This window comes from Elgaria multicarinata, chromosome 17, assembly GCF_023053635.1.
Source record: "Elgaria multicarinata webbii isolate HBS135686 ecotype San Diego chromosome 17, rElgMul1.1.pri, whole genome shotgun sequence".
Lineage (NCBI taxonomy): Eukaryota > Metazoa > Chordata > Lepidosauria > Squamata > Anguidae > Elgaria > Elgaria multicarinata.
Genome location: NC_086187.1, coordinates 18,089,502 through 18,106,600, shown reverse-complemented (window position 1 = coordinate 18,106,600; position 17,099 = coordinate 18,089,502). Strand labels below are relative to the sequence as shown.

General features: G+C 43.4%; 1 protein-coding gene across 1 annotated transcript in view; it reads right to left on the bottom strand.

Moving 5' to 3' along the window:
• TMC5 (transmembrane channel like 5) overlaps positions 1–10,133 on the bottom strand; it is a 36,502-nt gene extending 26,369 nt beyond the window's left edge. Inside the window, exons 1-2 of the mRNA XM_063143509.1 lie at positions 9,851–10,133; positions 431–527 (exon numbers count right to left, since the gene is read on the bottom strand). Of these exons, the coding sequence (XP_062999579.1) occupies positions 431–504 (74 nt within the window). The 5' untranslated portion in view covers positions 505–527; positions 9,851–10,133. The remainder of the gene's footprint in view (positions 1–430; positions 528–9,850) is intronic.
• Between the last annotated feature and the right edge of the window lie 6,966 nt (positions 10,134–17,099).

Below are 17,099 nucleotides of genomic sequence, written 5' to 3'. Positions count from 1 at the left end.
ATGCAAAACCAATGAGCGCTTGTCCTTCTTTGGGTCCTCCCAACCTCTGACGTGAGGCAAGTGATGACTAAAAGATATTTTTAAGCCTAAGGATGCAACATCTTCCCTCTCCCAAAAAACCAAACCTAGTCCAATGAAAATTAAGCATGCCCACTAGCCAATGGAGGATGACCATCAGTGGTGAGGAAGGTGACTCCAAATAGAAAAGGGGGAGATAGAACAGGCTGCTGGAAGAGTATATGGCTGGCTCCCCAAATAGGAGACTCCTACTAGGACATAAGGATATAGCCCAATGTTTTATTTTGCATGTCCCATTTGCAATAAATAAGAGAATGGTGAGCTAGGGTTATTCTAGGAATATGCACAATTATTCTCTAAGCTAAGTCAACAACAGCAGCTGCCAATTGATGCGTCTATATTTCAGACTTACGTTCTGTCAATGACCAGAGTTTCAGAGGAGTAATAATCTGGGTTTTCAAAGGCTTCATTGTAGTGAAAAGACATGATGGATCCAAATCCTTGCCTCTCTAGGAAAGATATGTGAAAATTTACTTTTAATACAGTTCTTTACTGGGTCGAGGTTCATCCTGAATCAATTTTAACATTAAATGCACGATGGCGAATCCGTTACAGAATATAGTGGCTGTCAATCCACACTCATTTACATAGGATGATCTCGGGCAAGATTTCAGAGCACCTTGTGCTCTGCTACTGAGCCACGGCTTTCCCAACATGGTGCCCAACGTTTAATTAATATCAATGACCATAAAAAAGGTAACTGTCAGGATTGGGCCCAGAGTCCCTAGCTTGATTTAGAAGTGGAGCTAGAAGAAGCCCAGCCAAGACAGCAACCGGGGAGGAAATTCCCCAAGACTCTTCCTGGAGTCAGCAAAGAACCTTCCCAGGGGCTTATTGAACAGGAAGGCCAGGTTCAAACATGCCCTTCTCCCATCACCATGGGAACCAGCCTTTGTCGGAGTGGGAGATAGCACCGGAATTGACAGATAACAGAGCCTGCTGTTGAGTTGAGCAGGCAGAGCTGAGAAGAAGGAGGTGGGGGGCCTTCTGCCAGATTGGCCACCCATCAGAAGTTGGGTTGGGAGGATCCTGCCAGAAAAAGCCTTGACATGCACAGTGGGAATCCCATCCATTTGTGAAAAGGCAACTGCCCTGCTTTTAGTTAGGGTGACCATATGAAAAGGAGGACAGGGCTCCTGCATCTTTAACAGTTATATTGAAAAGGGAATTTCAGCAGGTGTCATTTGTATATATGGAGAACCTGGTGAAATTCCCTCTTCATCACAACAGTTAAAGCTGCAGGAGCTATACTAGAGTGAGCAGATTCAAAAGAGGGCAGGGCACCTGCAGCTTTAACTGTGGTGATAAAGAGGGAATTTCACCAGGTTCTCCGTATATACAGATGACACCTGCTGAAATTCCCTTTTCTATGCAACTGTTAAAGATATAGGAGCCATGTCCTCCTTTTCATATGGTCACCCTATTTTAGTAGATCCCTTAACAAAAGTCCTTTTTAGCTAATTAGGCCCAGAGGGCAATGCCCAGCCTTTGTGGACTTTAGAGGTGTGAAGAGCTGCTATTTACTAGGGGGGAAAAAGAGTTTGTGGATTGCACAGTCTCTGTTGCCTCACTGAGAGGGCTTGGAATCCCTCACAATAACCATCTAATTAAAACCACAACCTGAGGAGAAACAATTAATTAACTCCAGCAATGTATAAAAAGCAGACTTAAATAAACATGTTTTTAACTTTTTTGTAAACATTTCCAAAGGAAGGGAGAAAATTCCATAGGCGTGAGGCCCTGTCCCTACGGACGTTGGAGAAATCTTCCATGGAATCAAATGAATTCTGTTTTCTATTAATCTGACCCTCCCCAAAAAAATCTGATTCTGTCCATGAATGGTCAACTGAACAAAAGGCACCTCACAATCCATGAAACGAAGAGGGGAAGGATTTTTTTAGACAGTATGGTGTAGTGGATAAAGTGTTGGACTGGGAGTCGGGAGATCTGGGTTCTAGTCCCCACTTGGCCATGGAAACCCATTGGGTGACTTTGGGCCAGTCACAGACTCTCAGCCCAACCCACCTCACAGGGCTGTTGTTGTGAGGATAAAATGGAGATAACAAGGAGGATTATGTATGCCGCCTTGGGTTCCTTGGAGGAAAAAAGGCAGGGTATAAATGTAATAAATAAATAAAATATATTGACTACGCCAAATGCGGAGATGGGTATGGAGTTTCCCAAAGTTTCTTTCCTTTGGAACTATCCCTTCCCTTTCTTATTGTTTTATAATGATTTTATTAGAAGGTAAGCCTATGAGGCAGGGTTTTGCTATTTTATTGTTTTACTCTGTACAGCACCATGTACACTGATGGTGCTATATAAATAAATAATAGATTTGAGTTAATTTGTTAAAAAAAAATACAGGCTGAGCATAGGTAGAGACAGATAGTTTAAAACACCCCCCAACAGCAAATTGTCACTGCCCCACATCACAGCTTCAGCAAGTCAGCCCCCAAAAGGCACATTTCAGAGCTCAAAGCTAGTCTTCTGGCTCTTTTATGGTCCCACTGTAAAAAAAAAAAACCACTTGCGGTCTCTATAGTGTTTCTGACACATAGATCTTACAACTTCCTCCTTAGCTGCCTGTGGGGAGGATGGGAGGTAGAGAGAGAGAAAGGTATGCCTTTTGTCAAAATGGCTTTCACTTCCACAAGAGCTCTTTCCTAATGACGTGGGTCATTGACTTGTAATTTGTCAAACAACAAGGTTGCGGTTGGCGTACTTTGCCACTGACTATCAAGGAAGTTTAACACAGTCCTTCTGGATCCGTTAACCTTCTCATTTCCAAATCTGTAAGCTCAAAACAATTGTTGCCTGCTGGAAGAAAACTTGCAAATAAAATAGATAAATCCAGGGGGTCAGCTGTGTTAGTCTGCTGCAGCCCCAAAACTAAAACAAAAAGTCTTGTGGTACCTTAAATGCTTGAGCATTTATAATGGTATAAGGGTTGATGGACTGGAGTCCACTTTATCAGATGCATGAGGTGTTCTCCTAAGCCACAGGTATATTGCATGATTGGTGGGGAAAAGGGAATTGTAAACATTGAGGTCAGAGGGAAATGAAATGCCAGAATTACAGACCATGATAATTACTATATCAACAGTTGCCATTCGCAAAACAGTTCTTGGATGATAAGAGAAACCCTTGCCTCGCTAAGCTGCTGAACACATGTAGTGTGATGATAAAAAGAAAAAGAAAACTCTTTGTCCCCATTCAACCCACCAGAGATAAGAGTTGAGCCTCCTACTGAATTATAATTCAATTGTTTCATCTTGCAACCTCACACAAATGCATGCAGGTTTAAAACTTTCAATTTTCTTAACACAAAATGATTTTTTTTAAATTGCAAATATAAAAACTTAAATATTAACATAATACAGAAACCATACATGCAAGGAATAATAGATTACATGTGCTTTTTTAAAAAGGAAGAAGGAAAATGCTACACAATCCAACACTGTAAACACATGGTACAAATTATTTAACATTGGTTATTAGGCAGTTTTAAAGGATAATTAATTAACTGGGAGGATAGGTCCCCAAACGAAACTGTTTACTAAGAATTAAGAAAGAATAAAACAAACTCTTCCTTTATAGGCATGTAAGAAGAGCCTTGCTTGAACTGAACAAAAGTCCATCTAGTTGAGTAGCCTCATTAGCAGTGGTCAGGCAGAGACTCTGGTCCTTCGCCCATCCCAAACCCTGTTGTGGTCATGATTGGACCCTCACACCTTCATTTTTTTTAAGCCATTCACACATTTGCTCATTCCGTGAACAGCTTTGGGTCTATTTTGGCCCGGTGACAGCAGCCATCGATCTCTTCTTGTGGCAGTGAAGTTCATAAAATTTATAACAGATTGTCTGAAAAAGCACTTCACTTTGTCTATCCTGAATTTCTACCACTGCATGGTTAACAAGCCACCCTGGCTGTGTTCAAACAACACGATTCAACAAACAAGCCTGGTTCAAAATAACCCACACTCAACCACTGAGTGTGGGTTAACATGTTGTGTAAACAGCCCCATTATGGGCCTCAGTCAGCAAACGGCACGATTCTTCTTTTCCCAATTACATCTCGTTTCCAAGCTTGGAGAATTAATCCAGTTCAGCCTTTTGTTATTGTCATGAAATGGCATGTTTTAACTTGCCTAAAGAAAATAAACCACCCCTAAGAAATCCTCTATGATAGTCGCTTAGAAAACATGCGGAAATCCTAGGCGTTAGAAGAGTTGCCGTACATTTGGTATTTGTTCAGCGAAACTTAGAAACGGGTGAAAGTGAAAGCCTTTGGTAGCCCAAATGAGATACATTCACATCAGCATAAATACCCAGAATCAAAGGTCAGACATTTCTGCACCGACATAAATTTCTCTTATGAACTCATAAATGCCTCATCTGCAGTATTGTCCCATCAGGAAACAGCTGGCATCAAAATCTCCTGTGGGCAATTTAATGCGCCGTGGCTAACAAGTTAACAGATTCTACTTGGACTTTGGTACCCAGAGTATCAATGAACTCTTTTCTCTTCTAGACTCTTGAAAAAGCATCTACCCTCCAGAACAAATTGCGCAGGAGAACATAGACAATGGTAATAATCTCCCAGTACCACCTTCTGGAATCGGCCATCCAAGTAGAATCATAGAATAGTAGAGTTGGAAGGGGCCTTGAAGGCCATCGAGTCCAACCCCCTGCTCAATGCAGGAATCTACCCTAAAGCATACCTGACAGGTGGTTGTCCAGCTGCCTCTTGGATGTCTCTAGTGTGGGAGTGGAACCACTGCAACACAGTGCCTCCAACTCCCAGCCCAGACAACCTATCCAGAAGAATACCATGGTTGATGGTATTGAAAGCTGCTGAGAGGTCCAAGGGGATCAACTCTCCCACTTCCTCTCTTGTTTTGATCATATCATGCATCATGATGATATAAGCCAGAGGTGAGCAGCCTTGAAGGATCTGGTTTGGTGTTGACCCGCACCAGGTGCAAAACGGTGGTGCTGGTCATCATACACAAAGAATTAAAGAATAGGGTGCTTCTGTGCACATGATCACCACAGGACTTTGTGATCCGTACCAACCTTTCACACACAAACCCACTCCTGGTTTCCCTCCTCCAAGCATGCAGACATTTTTAGTTGCCGCTCTGTTAGATAATCAGGAGTCAAACCCTTGACAACCTTCTGCAAATCATCCAGAGATCTACCGGAAGATCCTGATCTATTTTCTGCCCATCTCTGATGTAAGCTTCCGTGAAAGCTAAAGGGCTGGATAGAAAACGGTTTTATAAAAAGAAGTAAATATGAAATGAATGATAGTTGAGAAACAAGGTACTGTGACAGTATAATAAAACTGCTGGAGCTTCCAGCACCACAAATGTGAGGCTTTTGCTTTGCAACAGCTTCTCAATTTACCCTGAACTGGAAAGGTAAAACTGATATGGGTTTGCGATCAGCTCCAGATTATAATTTAATGAGATGTATCACTTTCAAGAACCTCTCTGACAAGTTTATTTGGAGTGGGAGGGAAAGAAAGCTAAAATAAATAATTATTATTTAAAATAACAGCACAGGAATGTCACCAGAAAGGCTAGTCACCATGCCATCATGTTTAAGAAGAATACTTATTACAGTATGTATGTGTATATATATCCCTCGATTCATGGACAAAGGCTTCTCCCTCCCCGTCCAAATTGCCCATGTGGCTTTTGTTATCATGATGCTAAACAACGGCCATGCTAGCTGGGAATGATGGGGGTTGCAGTCCAACAGGCCTGGAGGGGGAAGGTTGGAGAAGGCTGGTTTAGCCACTATTTTGTCAATTCCTTCTAGTAGCTGGACAGCTCTCTCCATGTCCCAAATCATAGAATTGAATGAAATTTTGATGATGATGATTTTTGCATGATGCTTTTCCAAATTACACTCAAAGTGGGTCACAAGAAAAGGAAACACATCAATACGTATACGAATAAACATACATATAGCATCATAAATATATCACATTTCATATTAAATCCATATTAGCAAGCCAAGAGAGGCACTGCAACTCAGCTCCCCTACAGCAACCTTCCCAACATGATGGGGTTATTTTTTGGGATAGGAGGAGACTACAACTCCCATCAGTTCCAGCCAGCATGGCCAATGGTCAATGAATATGAGTGCTGTCATCCAAAACATCTGGAAGGTATGTTGCAGAAAGGTGCCCTCAATACAGGAAAACACAGTTTTCATGAAAAATGATCAGAAAGATACCCACATTTAGCTAACAAACCCTTAACTGATCGAAATCACTAACATTAATAGCAAATACATCAGTATGAAGACAAACAGGGAAGTTGGGGGTGTCCTACTCAGTAGCATGTGTAGCTGCTGATGGCAAGAGGACATACTTGCTTGATCGAGGGCTATGCCTGTTTCTCAGTCATCATACACACTTTGCCCATGATGGATCAGGGTTGGCTTTAGGTTACTGTGCATAAGAGACCAGCAATTCCCCCACCCCTATAGACACACTAGAATTACATACACACGCACTCCCTATTTCATGTACATACCCAAGTATCATAGACAAATACAAAAATATCCATGATCTGTGAAGCATACATCTAACAGGGTCATATGTTACAGCCAGTGTAGTGTAGCAGTTAGAGTTCTGGAGATCCAGGTTCTAGTCCCCATTCAGCTATAAAGCTCACTGGGTATCTTGGAGCCAGTCACTGACTCTCGGTCTAAACTACCCCACAGGGCTGTTGTGAGGATAAAACAGAGAGAAGGAGGAACACATCAGCTGCCTTAGGTTCCTTGCAGGAAAAGTGGTGGGATAGACATATAATAAAATAATTAACAAATAAATATGTTCATTTGCAAGACAATTCACATGCACACACTAACACACCACCCTCTTCCAATCTCTCTCTCACACACACACACTCACCACCACCCCTCATTGGGCAGCTCTCCAGGGTCTCAGTAAGTGATTTCCCATCACTTAATACCTGATCCTTTTTAAGTGGAGACGTGAGGGCTGGAACCTGGGACATCCTGCAGCCAAAGAACGAACAGTCTCTCCCTGCTCCAAACTTCCATCCCCTGCTAGACCAGTCAGTCCTCCTAGGATGGATGGTTTCAGCAGAAGAGCTGCAACTCAATGGCAGAGCCCATAGCCTACACGCCAAAGGTCCCCAGGTTCATTCTGCAGCATTTCAAGGTAAGGCTGGGAAAAACTCCCCACCTGAACCCCTGTGCAGCTGCTGCCAATCAGCGTCAACAATACTGAGCTAGATGGATTGACGGACTTGGCTCAGTATAAGGCAGCTTCCTACATTCCCAGGTGGGTAGCAGATGGGTGGACAAGTATGAGAATTGCTGTAGAGGTCAGGGGAGCCTCCCTGTGCTTACAGCCTGCTCTGCACACCTTCATTTCCAGAAGCACAGAACTCAGGGTGATTCTAGCAACTCAAGCCAAGCTCCTCACAACAGCTTTTTCTATCTGCCATCCTGCCCATTTGAGCCAGTCACTTGGAGAAGCAGCTAGGTTAACAAGAAAGTCAAAGAGAGGGGATGGGGCTCTATGGGTGGGGGGGAGAAGCTACTATGGGGAGGCAGGCTGATGCCTAATTCTGGGCCTTCAACAAATGCAGCTGAGAAAGTTAGTTTAAAATCCTGTACACACATTTACCTGGGAATAAAACCCATTGAACTAAATGGAGCTTACTTCTGAGTAGATGCGTGCAGGCCTGCACTGCTGCTAAGCGTATTCAAGTCTATCTATTTATATGGGAATTAAGCATACTTGATTTGCTCTTGGACTCCATCCTGTTTGCCAATAAAGCAAAACGGCCCTTTTAAAAGCCAAAAAAGCCTGCATGATAAAAGCAAACACTGCATTTATAGTCGCAGTTCTGAATTAACTTTTTGACAAGATGAGTTTTAAGAGTGTAAAATGCTGAAGGAGAATAAACTGGCTCCCCCTGGCTTTTCAGGTAAAAACAAATGCACAGATAATTACAATCAGTTGAAACACATACTGTGAGTTCTTTGGCAACCAGGAACTGCTTTTAGAAATAGCCCTTCTCGGATCCTATCCTGCTCTTTTCAAGAACCTTGGCTAGTTTACAATTCTGTTGACATTAGCAATCATTAATCAGCCTTTTTAGATCTCTCCCCCCCCCTCCATCAGTCCCAGTATACTTTTACTTCCTTATTGGTGAAACTCCAAAGGTGACTTGAGGAATTATTATGCATTCTATAGAAAGCCTTCAGTAAACAAAAGGAAAATCAGGAAAACAAAAGAACCCCCAAGTTTTCGTTACTACAAACCCAAGATAGCAATATTTTCCCAAGTGGGGCAGTTGATATTGTTTTGAGACAGTACTGTATAGCAGTTAGAGCAGCCTTTCCTAACATGGCACACTCCAGACGTGTTGGACTATGACTCCCATGGCTGGGGATGGTGGAAGTAGTAGTCCATGTGGAGGGTGCCAAGTGGTTGGGCAAAGGTCGGTTTGGATACTGGACTAAGACTGAAGCACAGGGCTTCAAATCCCCACTCCACAGTACTGTTGTTGAAATAATAAAATAGAGGCGGGGAAAGAGCCATATATGCCACCCAAAAGTCTGTGGTGGAGGAAGGACAGGTTACTACAGCTGGGATTGTGTAGCTTGAAAAAAAGGAGGCTAAGGGGAGACATGATAGAGGTGTACGCAATTATGCACGGGATGGAGAACGTGGATAGGGAGGCATTTTTCTCACTTTCCCATAATACTAAAACCCAATGGGGTCATCCCATGAAACTGAACGGTGAGAAACTCAGGACAGATAAAAGGCAGTACTTCACACAGCGCATAGTGAAACTATGGAATTCGCTGCCGCAAGACATCGTGGTGGCCACCAATTTGGATGGCTTTAAAGAGGGATTAGAAAAATTCCTTGAGGAGGCCATCAATGGCTTCGAGTCCTGATGGTTATGTGCTACCTCCAGTATCCAAGGCATGAAGCCTATGTGCACCAGTTGCTGGGGAACATGGGTGGGAGGGTGCTGTTGCACCATGTCCTGCTTTATTGGTCCCTGGCCAATGGCTGGTTGGCCACTGTGTGGACAGAGTGCTGGACTAGATGGACCCTCGGTCTGATCCAGCAGGGCTCTTCTTAGGTTCAAGTGTAATTTAGGGTCTGTTTTTGTTTGTATTTTATGCTTTTTATGTTTTAAATTTTGTATATATATATTTTAATGATCACTGTTTTAAACTTTTGTAAATTGCCCAGAGAGCTTCCACTATGGGGCGGTATATACATGTAATAAATAATAATAATTTAAATAAATAAATTATGTTGTTGACAGGGGGACAGCTCCCAACACCTCTTCTTCTTCATCACTTGCACCATCCTAGTTTTAGAAGCAAGTACTTTATGAAGACCCTGAAAGTTGTGGGATGGGATGGAAGGTGTATAAGGAAGAACAGCTGATTCTCTCTCCAGGAGAAATTATTTAGTTACCCCCCCCCCCTTCTCCCTCTCATATGCACATTTCTATACTTCCCATTAGCCAAAGCTAAGTTTTAAAACTAAAAAATTCAACGCCTTAGTAGAATGCAATATAAAAACCCTAAGTTTAAAACAGAATAAAAACCCCAAAGTAAAATACGGGCAAAGGAAAGGGCTAACGGGACGTGGAGAGGGGAAGGGGGAAAAAAAACCTCCGATCCGTTTTAAAGCAACAGAAACAGCCCGACGAGGATAAAACGAATAATGATGAACAATAATAAAGCTTCTTACCACTCGGAAGGCTTCAGTTTTAAGTAGCGTCTCTCCACTCCAGGATGTGCGAGCTGGCAGATCCGGGCACTGGCTCAGCTCAAGTCATGCCGCTAGTCCTCTTGGCGGCTGCTTTTACACCCTCAGGAAGGCGCTGGCACGGAAAGGGAGAGAAAAAGAGGAGGCGGAGGCGGCAGCAGCAGCAGCGTCCCACGCCGAGCACAACTGCAGGTGCCGGGACTTAAGCCACCGGCACACCCGGAAATCTACTCATGGACGCCTCCTCCACCGAGCAACGCCTGGTCCAGTCCTGAAACAAAGCCGAGGTACGTACAAGAGAATCCCCTGGATCGTCTTTGTTGATCACAACAAAAGCTCTCTCTCCCGTTTCTTTGAAAAGAGAGAGATGATTTCCACGCTCTCTGGGGTATTGCCCTAATGGCTGGGTGGGAGGAACCCTTCAGAATAAATTTCCATATGCATCCAGATCAAATTAATTAAGTGGATCTTTGCTAATCGCAATAAAAGTTCACATACACCCCGCCTCCTTGCTCTCTTCTTCTTCCCTGCACCTTTAAGACACCTATTGACAGTTGCATGTTTCACTTCTCTGGGATATTATCCTATTTATTTACATGTAAATATCCAAGCTCATTTATTATTTTCAATCTGGGCTGCTGCTATTCAACATGAACGCACACACATACAGGGATTGTTTATAATCCATAGGCGATATAGGCACGCCGCCTTTTATATTCAACAAATTGCTGGACCTGCGTTATGTTATGCTCATGTTCGCATTCCAGTGTTTCAATTCATGGTCAAACACCCAAAGAGCATCTAAAGAGTGCAATCCTATGCACATCTACTCAGAAGTAAAGCCCACTGTGCTCACTGGAATTCTCTCCCAGGTTAGACTGCAATACCTTGCACAGAGGGGTTACTCTGTTGCAGCAAAACCAACAAAGAATCTTCTCTAAAAGACTAACACATTTGTTGATTTTATAAAGCCGTAATAAATTTGTTTGTCTTTAAGTCTTGTCATTGTTTTCAGTGTGAAACTTAAGCTCCATGAAGTGCTTGAGGTGGGAGGTTATAACATTTCACAAAGGTCCTGGGGGAGGGATTGTAGCTTGGTGGGAGAGCACATGCCATGCATGCAGATGGCTCCAGTTTCAATTTCCAGCATCTCCAGGTAGGGCTGGGAAAGGGTCATGCAAAGCCACCATGACAGACAGCACAGAGCTAGGTAGAACTATAGTCTAATTCGTTACATGGCAGCTTCCTGTGTGCCCTTCTGTATTTACATGGCTAGATACCAAATGACCTTATATTTATTAAGATTCATAGACAGCCCTACCCAATGCTACCTGGCAGGTAAACATCAAGAGCACTCCTTCCTCCTGCTATCACCTGTTGCTGCTGAGGCCATCAGAAGGGTAAGAAGAAGCAGTCAGGCACCTCTCCAGCTAAGAGCACCCCTCAACTTGCTACCATCACTGCTGAGGACATCAGAGGGAGAGCAAGCAGCCCTTCCACTGTGTCCACCTGCTGAACTCTGCAGCTAAGAATCTAGTGCCTGAATTTGCTTCTTTCCTCCTCCCTCTCAATTTCTTTTCCTTTTGTGTCATGACATTTAGATTGTAAGCCTGCAGGCAGGGACTGTCATTTAGACTGTAAGCCTGCAGGCAGGGACTACCATTTAGATTGTAAGCCTGCAGGTAGGGACTGTAAGCCACCTGGGGAGCCTTTTTCTGCTAAAGGGCAGGATAAAAATGTTGTAAATAAATACATAAATAACAAAATAAAATTAACTGTAGTGTTTAACTGGGGAGGGGAGGGGGATAGGAAAGCTATGAACTGGATGTCTTCTTAGGGTAGATAACCTGGTCTCCCCCAGATGCTTTGGTCTACAAGTCCCATATTACCTGAGCATTGGCCAGGCTGACTGTGGCTTATGGGAGGTGTAGTCCAAAACATCTAGAAGGTACCAGCATGGTTATCCCTGTCTTAGATGTAGCTGACAAGTCTCTGAAAGAATTGCTGTGTGTGTGTGCTTGTGTTTTGTATGAACAAAGTCTCTGAAAGAATTAATTGATGTGTGTGTGTGTGCTTGTGCTTGTGTTTTATTTTAAAGTACAACTTCTGTTAATCTTGGAAGAAATAACAACCTGTAGCTTGGGACAGTCAGTATGGAACATGCGGGTCTTTGCTTGAATGCAGTATTTAAGAATGTCCCAAGCATATCAGCACTGGAGGTTTACTTGGGCAGTTTGCCATTTGGCTAAGAGCTAAATGGCTCCAAATGACAGCCCAGATAGATGCTATGGCCAGGAGTGCCTACTATCAGCTTCGGCCGATACGTCAGCTGCACCCCTTCCTAGAGTCGGAAGACCTAAAGACGGTAGTGCACACGCTGGTAACTTCGAGGCTCAACTTCTGCAATGCGTTCTACATAGGGCTACCTGTGTGCCTAGTCTGGAAACTTTAACTAGTTCAAAATATGGCAGCCAGGCTGGTCACTGGTACACCTAGGGGTGACCACATTACACCAGTTTTAAAATCTATTCACTGGCTGCCAATTAGTTTCCGGGCAAAGTATAAAGTCTTGGTTATTACCTTTAAAGCCCTACATGGTTTGGGTCCAGGCTACCTGCGGGATGGCCTTCTCCTGTACAATCTGCCCTGCACACTCAGGTCCTCTGTGAAGAATTTACTCCATTCAACAAAAACAAGGCTGACAACTAGTACCCAGAGGACTTTTTCCTCTGCCGCTCCCAGATTATGGAATAACCTACCGGGAGAGATTTGTCAACTTAACAGTCTTCCGGATTTTAAGAAATAAAGACTGATAAAGACTGATCTCTTCCGGCAGGCCTACCCAGTTGAATTTTAAAATGCCTTTTAATAATGTGCTGCTTTTAATGATGTATTAGTTTTTAATGTTTTAATTATATGTATTTTATAGCGTTTGCATTTGTGTTGTACCCCGCCTCGATCCGGAGGGAGAGGTAGGTAACAAATAAATAAATTATTATTATTATTATTATTATTATTATTATTATTATTATTATTATTTATTATTATTATTACAAGCTTCTGCTGATAGGCTATATAAAGAGATATGTGGGGAAACCCTTTGGTGCTGAATCTGTTCCATTCAGGCCATTATTTTTTCTGAAAGCTAGAGGGCAGGAGAGAAACCTTGGGCATTTGGATATTTTATTGTTTAATATGGTTTGATGAACTCAAACTCAGCCGTATGAAGGAGAAGCTGTTTCCTGCTCTAAAATAACCCAAACTACAGAGACATAGGTACACAGGAAGCTGCCTTATACGGAGGCAGTTCATTTGGTCCATCTAGCCCAGTATTGTTGACACTGACTGGCAGCAGCTCTCTAGTTTTCAGACAGGATTCTTTCCTTGCCATCCTGGAGAAGCCAGGGATCAAACCTGGGACCGTCTGCATGAAAAACATCACACTGAACAATGGCCTTCTCTGCAAAGCTGGGATGGCACTGAAAGTTGTAACTGGAGAAAATGATGAGACACAAATGGTTCTCAAAAATAATGCATGTATTTAAAAGATAAATAATGGATGTATTTAAAAGATTTGTATCCCATTTTTCTATTACTTTTGATCTTCAAGATGGCTAGCAACCAATTTGATAAAACAACCCCTACAAAATAAAATACAAAATTGATCAAAGATAAAGGGAACCACCTCTGCCATCATGGTGTAGTGGCTGAAGTAGCCAGCCCAGCCCCATCCAGATGGGTTGGATTACAACTCCCATCATCTTTAGCCAACCAGCCTGAGTTAAGAATATTGGACTAGGTTGAAATTTTCACCTAGCCATAAAGTTGGCTGGGGCATGCTGGGAGCTGTAGTACTTTTTTCCTGTCTAAAGCTTCATAGGACTGTGTCCTCCGTGATCTTGGGCCAGCCACTGACTATCTCACAGCACGGCCTACCTCACAAGATTGTTGTAAGGATAAAATGGAGGTGAGGAAACCATATACCCCACCTCCCTTGACCTCTTTGGAGAAGTAGTAAATGTACTAAATAATAACACCATATAGTAATCTCTTGTGGAGGATTGCTCAGGCAGCCTCTCCGGGTAGTAGGGTGACCATATGAAAAGGAGGACAGGGCTCCTGTATCTTTAACAGTTGCATAAAAAAGGGAATTTCAGCAGGTGTCCTTTGTATATATGGAGAATCTAGTGAAATTCTCTCTTCATCACAAGAAAAAGGTGCAGGAGCTATACTAGAGTGACCGGATTTAAAAGCGGGCAGGGCACCTGCAGCTTTAAGTGTTGTGATGAAGAGGAAATTTCACCAGGTTCCCCATATATTTTTATGAACCGCCCAGAGAGTTCCAGCTATTGGGCGGTATAGAAATGTAATAAATAAATAAATAAATAAATAAATGACACCTGCTAAAATTTCCTTTTCAATACAACTGTTAAAGATACAGGAGGCCTGTCCTCCTTTTCATATGGTCACCCTACCAGATAGTATCTTGACAATCCTTCTGAACCTCATCAATTTCAGGACTGAACCAACATGCTATTTCCAAGGGAATTTTGAAAATAGCTGAGTTCTGCTGACATAGAAAACCACAGGTGAAGCAGAAGCCAAGTGTATATTCTCATCCCTGTGTGATTTGTTAACTAAAGCATTTATTGCATTAGTCACAGTGTGTCAGTTATCAGAATTGCTTGCTGCAGGGGACACATAATGGTTGTACAGTCAGTTCCTAGAGAAACTAAGGCCTTTCCTAATAATAGATGCATAACATGTTCAGTCTAAAACAATCCATACCAAATCCTTACTGCAGTAATTAAGACAGCACAAGGGGAGGGGGGTTAGGCAGATCAGCCCAAATACAAAGGCTTTCATGTTTGTGTTTATTTTTTGTCACTATCATAAAGATTTAAAAGCAAATAGTTTGCTCCTCTTACCCCTGTCTATCAGATGAACCAATAAACAAACAAAGTCAGCAAATACAATCAGAGGAATCAGGACCATTCTACAAGCCCTGTTGAAAGACTGCTTACTTTTTCCTTTTTCCCTTCCATCCCTTTTTCCTTGTGTGTCGTGTACCTTGTTAGATTATAAACCTGTGAGCAGGAACTGTCTCGTTTTACTGATTGCATATAAGCCACTCTGAGAACCTTTTTGGCTGAGTGGCATGAAAATTCTTTTAATAAATACATAAATGAACAAACATCTTGCCACAAAATGTCTTTTCTTTTGCATATCTATCCCTCTCATTTGTTGCTGTTGCAGTATACAATCAGGGCCGGTGCTACCATAGAGGCCACTCAGGCAGCCGTCTAGAGCGCCAAGGTAAGGGGGGCGCCGAAAGCTGCACTCCCACAGCAGCTCTGAGAGGGCGGCTTCCGGGCGTGCTGTTCCGAAGGAGCCCGTCCGCCCCAGTGTCCTGGCTTCGCTTTGTCCGAAACGAAGCCTGGATGCTGGGGTGGGTGGGCGGCTTCGGAACGGCACGCCCGGAAGTCGCTCTTCCAGAGCGGCTTCTGGCCGGGAGTGCTGTTCCGAAGCTGCCCGCCCGCTGGCCCCCCCACCCCAGCGTCCTGGCTTTGCTTCAGCTGGGTGGGCGCCCAGCTGAAGCAAAGCCAAAACGCTGGGGGGTGGGGGTGGCTTCGGAACGGCGCGCCCAGAAGTCGCTCTCCCAGAAGCCGCCCACCCCACGCCAGTGTCCTGGCTTCGCTTCGGCTGGGCGGGCGAGATGGTGCTCTACGCCCAAGTACACCGGGATGGGTGGGCGGGTGGAAGCAGCTCACCTGCCTAGGGCACAAAATAGTCTGGCACCGGCCCTGTATACAATGTGCATAAAGTCTCTCCCCTCTTTAAGATCATATGCAGCGAGCATTATCCTATAAACTCTGTTTAACTACACAATTATGAATAATAAATGTGCAGACATAATTATTGTTGTTAATAACAAAAATTCTCTGAACTGAAAGGTGCAGATGAACATTAATAATAATTTCCACTTTGAAGGGCTTATGGCTAAGGTTATACAATGCAAGAACTGCACAGCATTTTGTGGAAAGAATAGTTTTGTAGCATGAAAAGTGGTAAAGATACACTTGAGCATTCCTTTCAGAATAACCCACGTGGGAACATGAGGTAAAATAAAATTCTCTAAATTGAAAGGCGGAGTAAAACTAGGGTGACTATAAAGGGTGACCATATGAAAAGGAGGGCAGGTCTCCTGTATATTTAACAGTTGTATAAAGAAGGGAATTTCAGCAGGTGTCATTTGCATGCATGCAGCACCTGCTGAAATTCCCTCTTCATCACAACAGTTAAAGCTGCAGGAGCCCTGCCCCCTTTTGTATCTGGTCATGCTACCTATACTCCTGCAGCTTCAACTGTTGTGATGAAGAGGGAATACCTTATGACCATATGAAAAGGAAGGCAGGGCCTCTTCATCACAAGTTAAAGGTGCTGGAGCTATACTAGAGCGACCAGATTTAAAAGAGGGCAGGGCACCTGCAGCTTTAACTGTTGTGATAAAGAGGAAATTTCACCAGGTTCGTTTTTGGTTAAAAATAAAGTAAGCGCTTTCTTTTTAACAGTTGTACTGAAAGGGGAATTTCAGCAGGTGCCATTTGTATGCATACAGCACCTGGTGAAATTCCCTCTTCATCACAACAGTGAAAGCTGCAGGACCTATACTAGAGTGACCAGATACAACATAGGGCAGGGCTCCTGCAACTTTAACTGTTGTGATGAAGAGGGAATTTCACCAGGTGCTGCATGCATACAAATGGCACCTGCTGAAATTCCCTTTTCTATTCACCTGTTAAAGATACAGGAGCCCTGCCTTCCTTTTCATATGCTCACCCTAGACTAAAACTTACCCACAACCGCTGTCTACTCTCCCGCCCAACAAGGTGAGGCCTCAGGTAATCATAAAAAAGGTGTGTGAGGGAGTGGGAGAAAAAAGCCCTCAAGCGCTTTACCCCGTGAAAGCTTCCTGCCTGACCAGCCCCGGTGGGGAGACATTTCCTTTGTGAATCACAACTTGATTTCTTACGAATAAAAATGAATCACCTCCATGGGCGTGTGAGGTGTGTGTGTAGGGTGACCATATGAAAAGGAGGACAAGCTCCTGTATCTTTAACAGTTGCATAAAAAAGGGAATTTCAGCAGGTGCCATTTGTATACATGGAGAACCTGGTGAGATTCCCTCTTCGTCGCAACAGTTAAAGGTGCAGGAGCTATACTAGAGTAG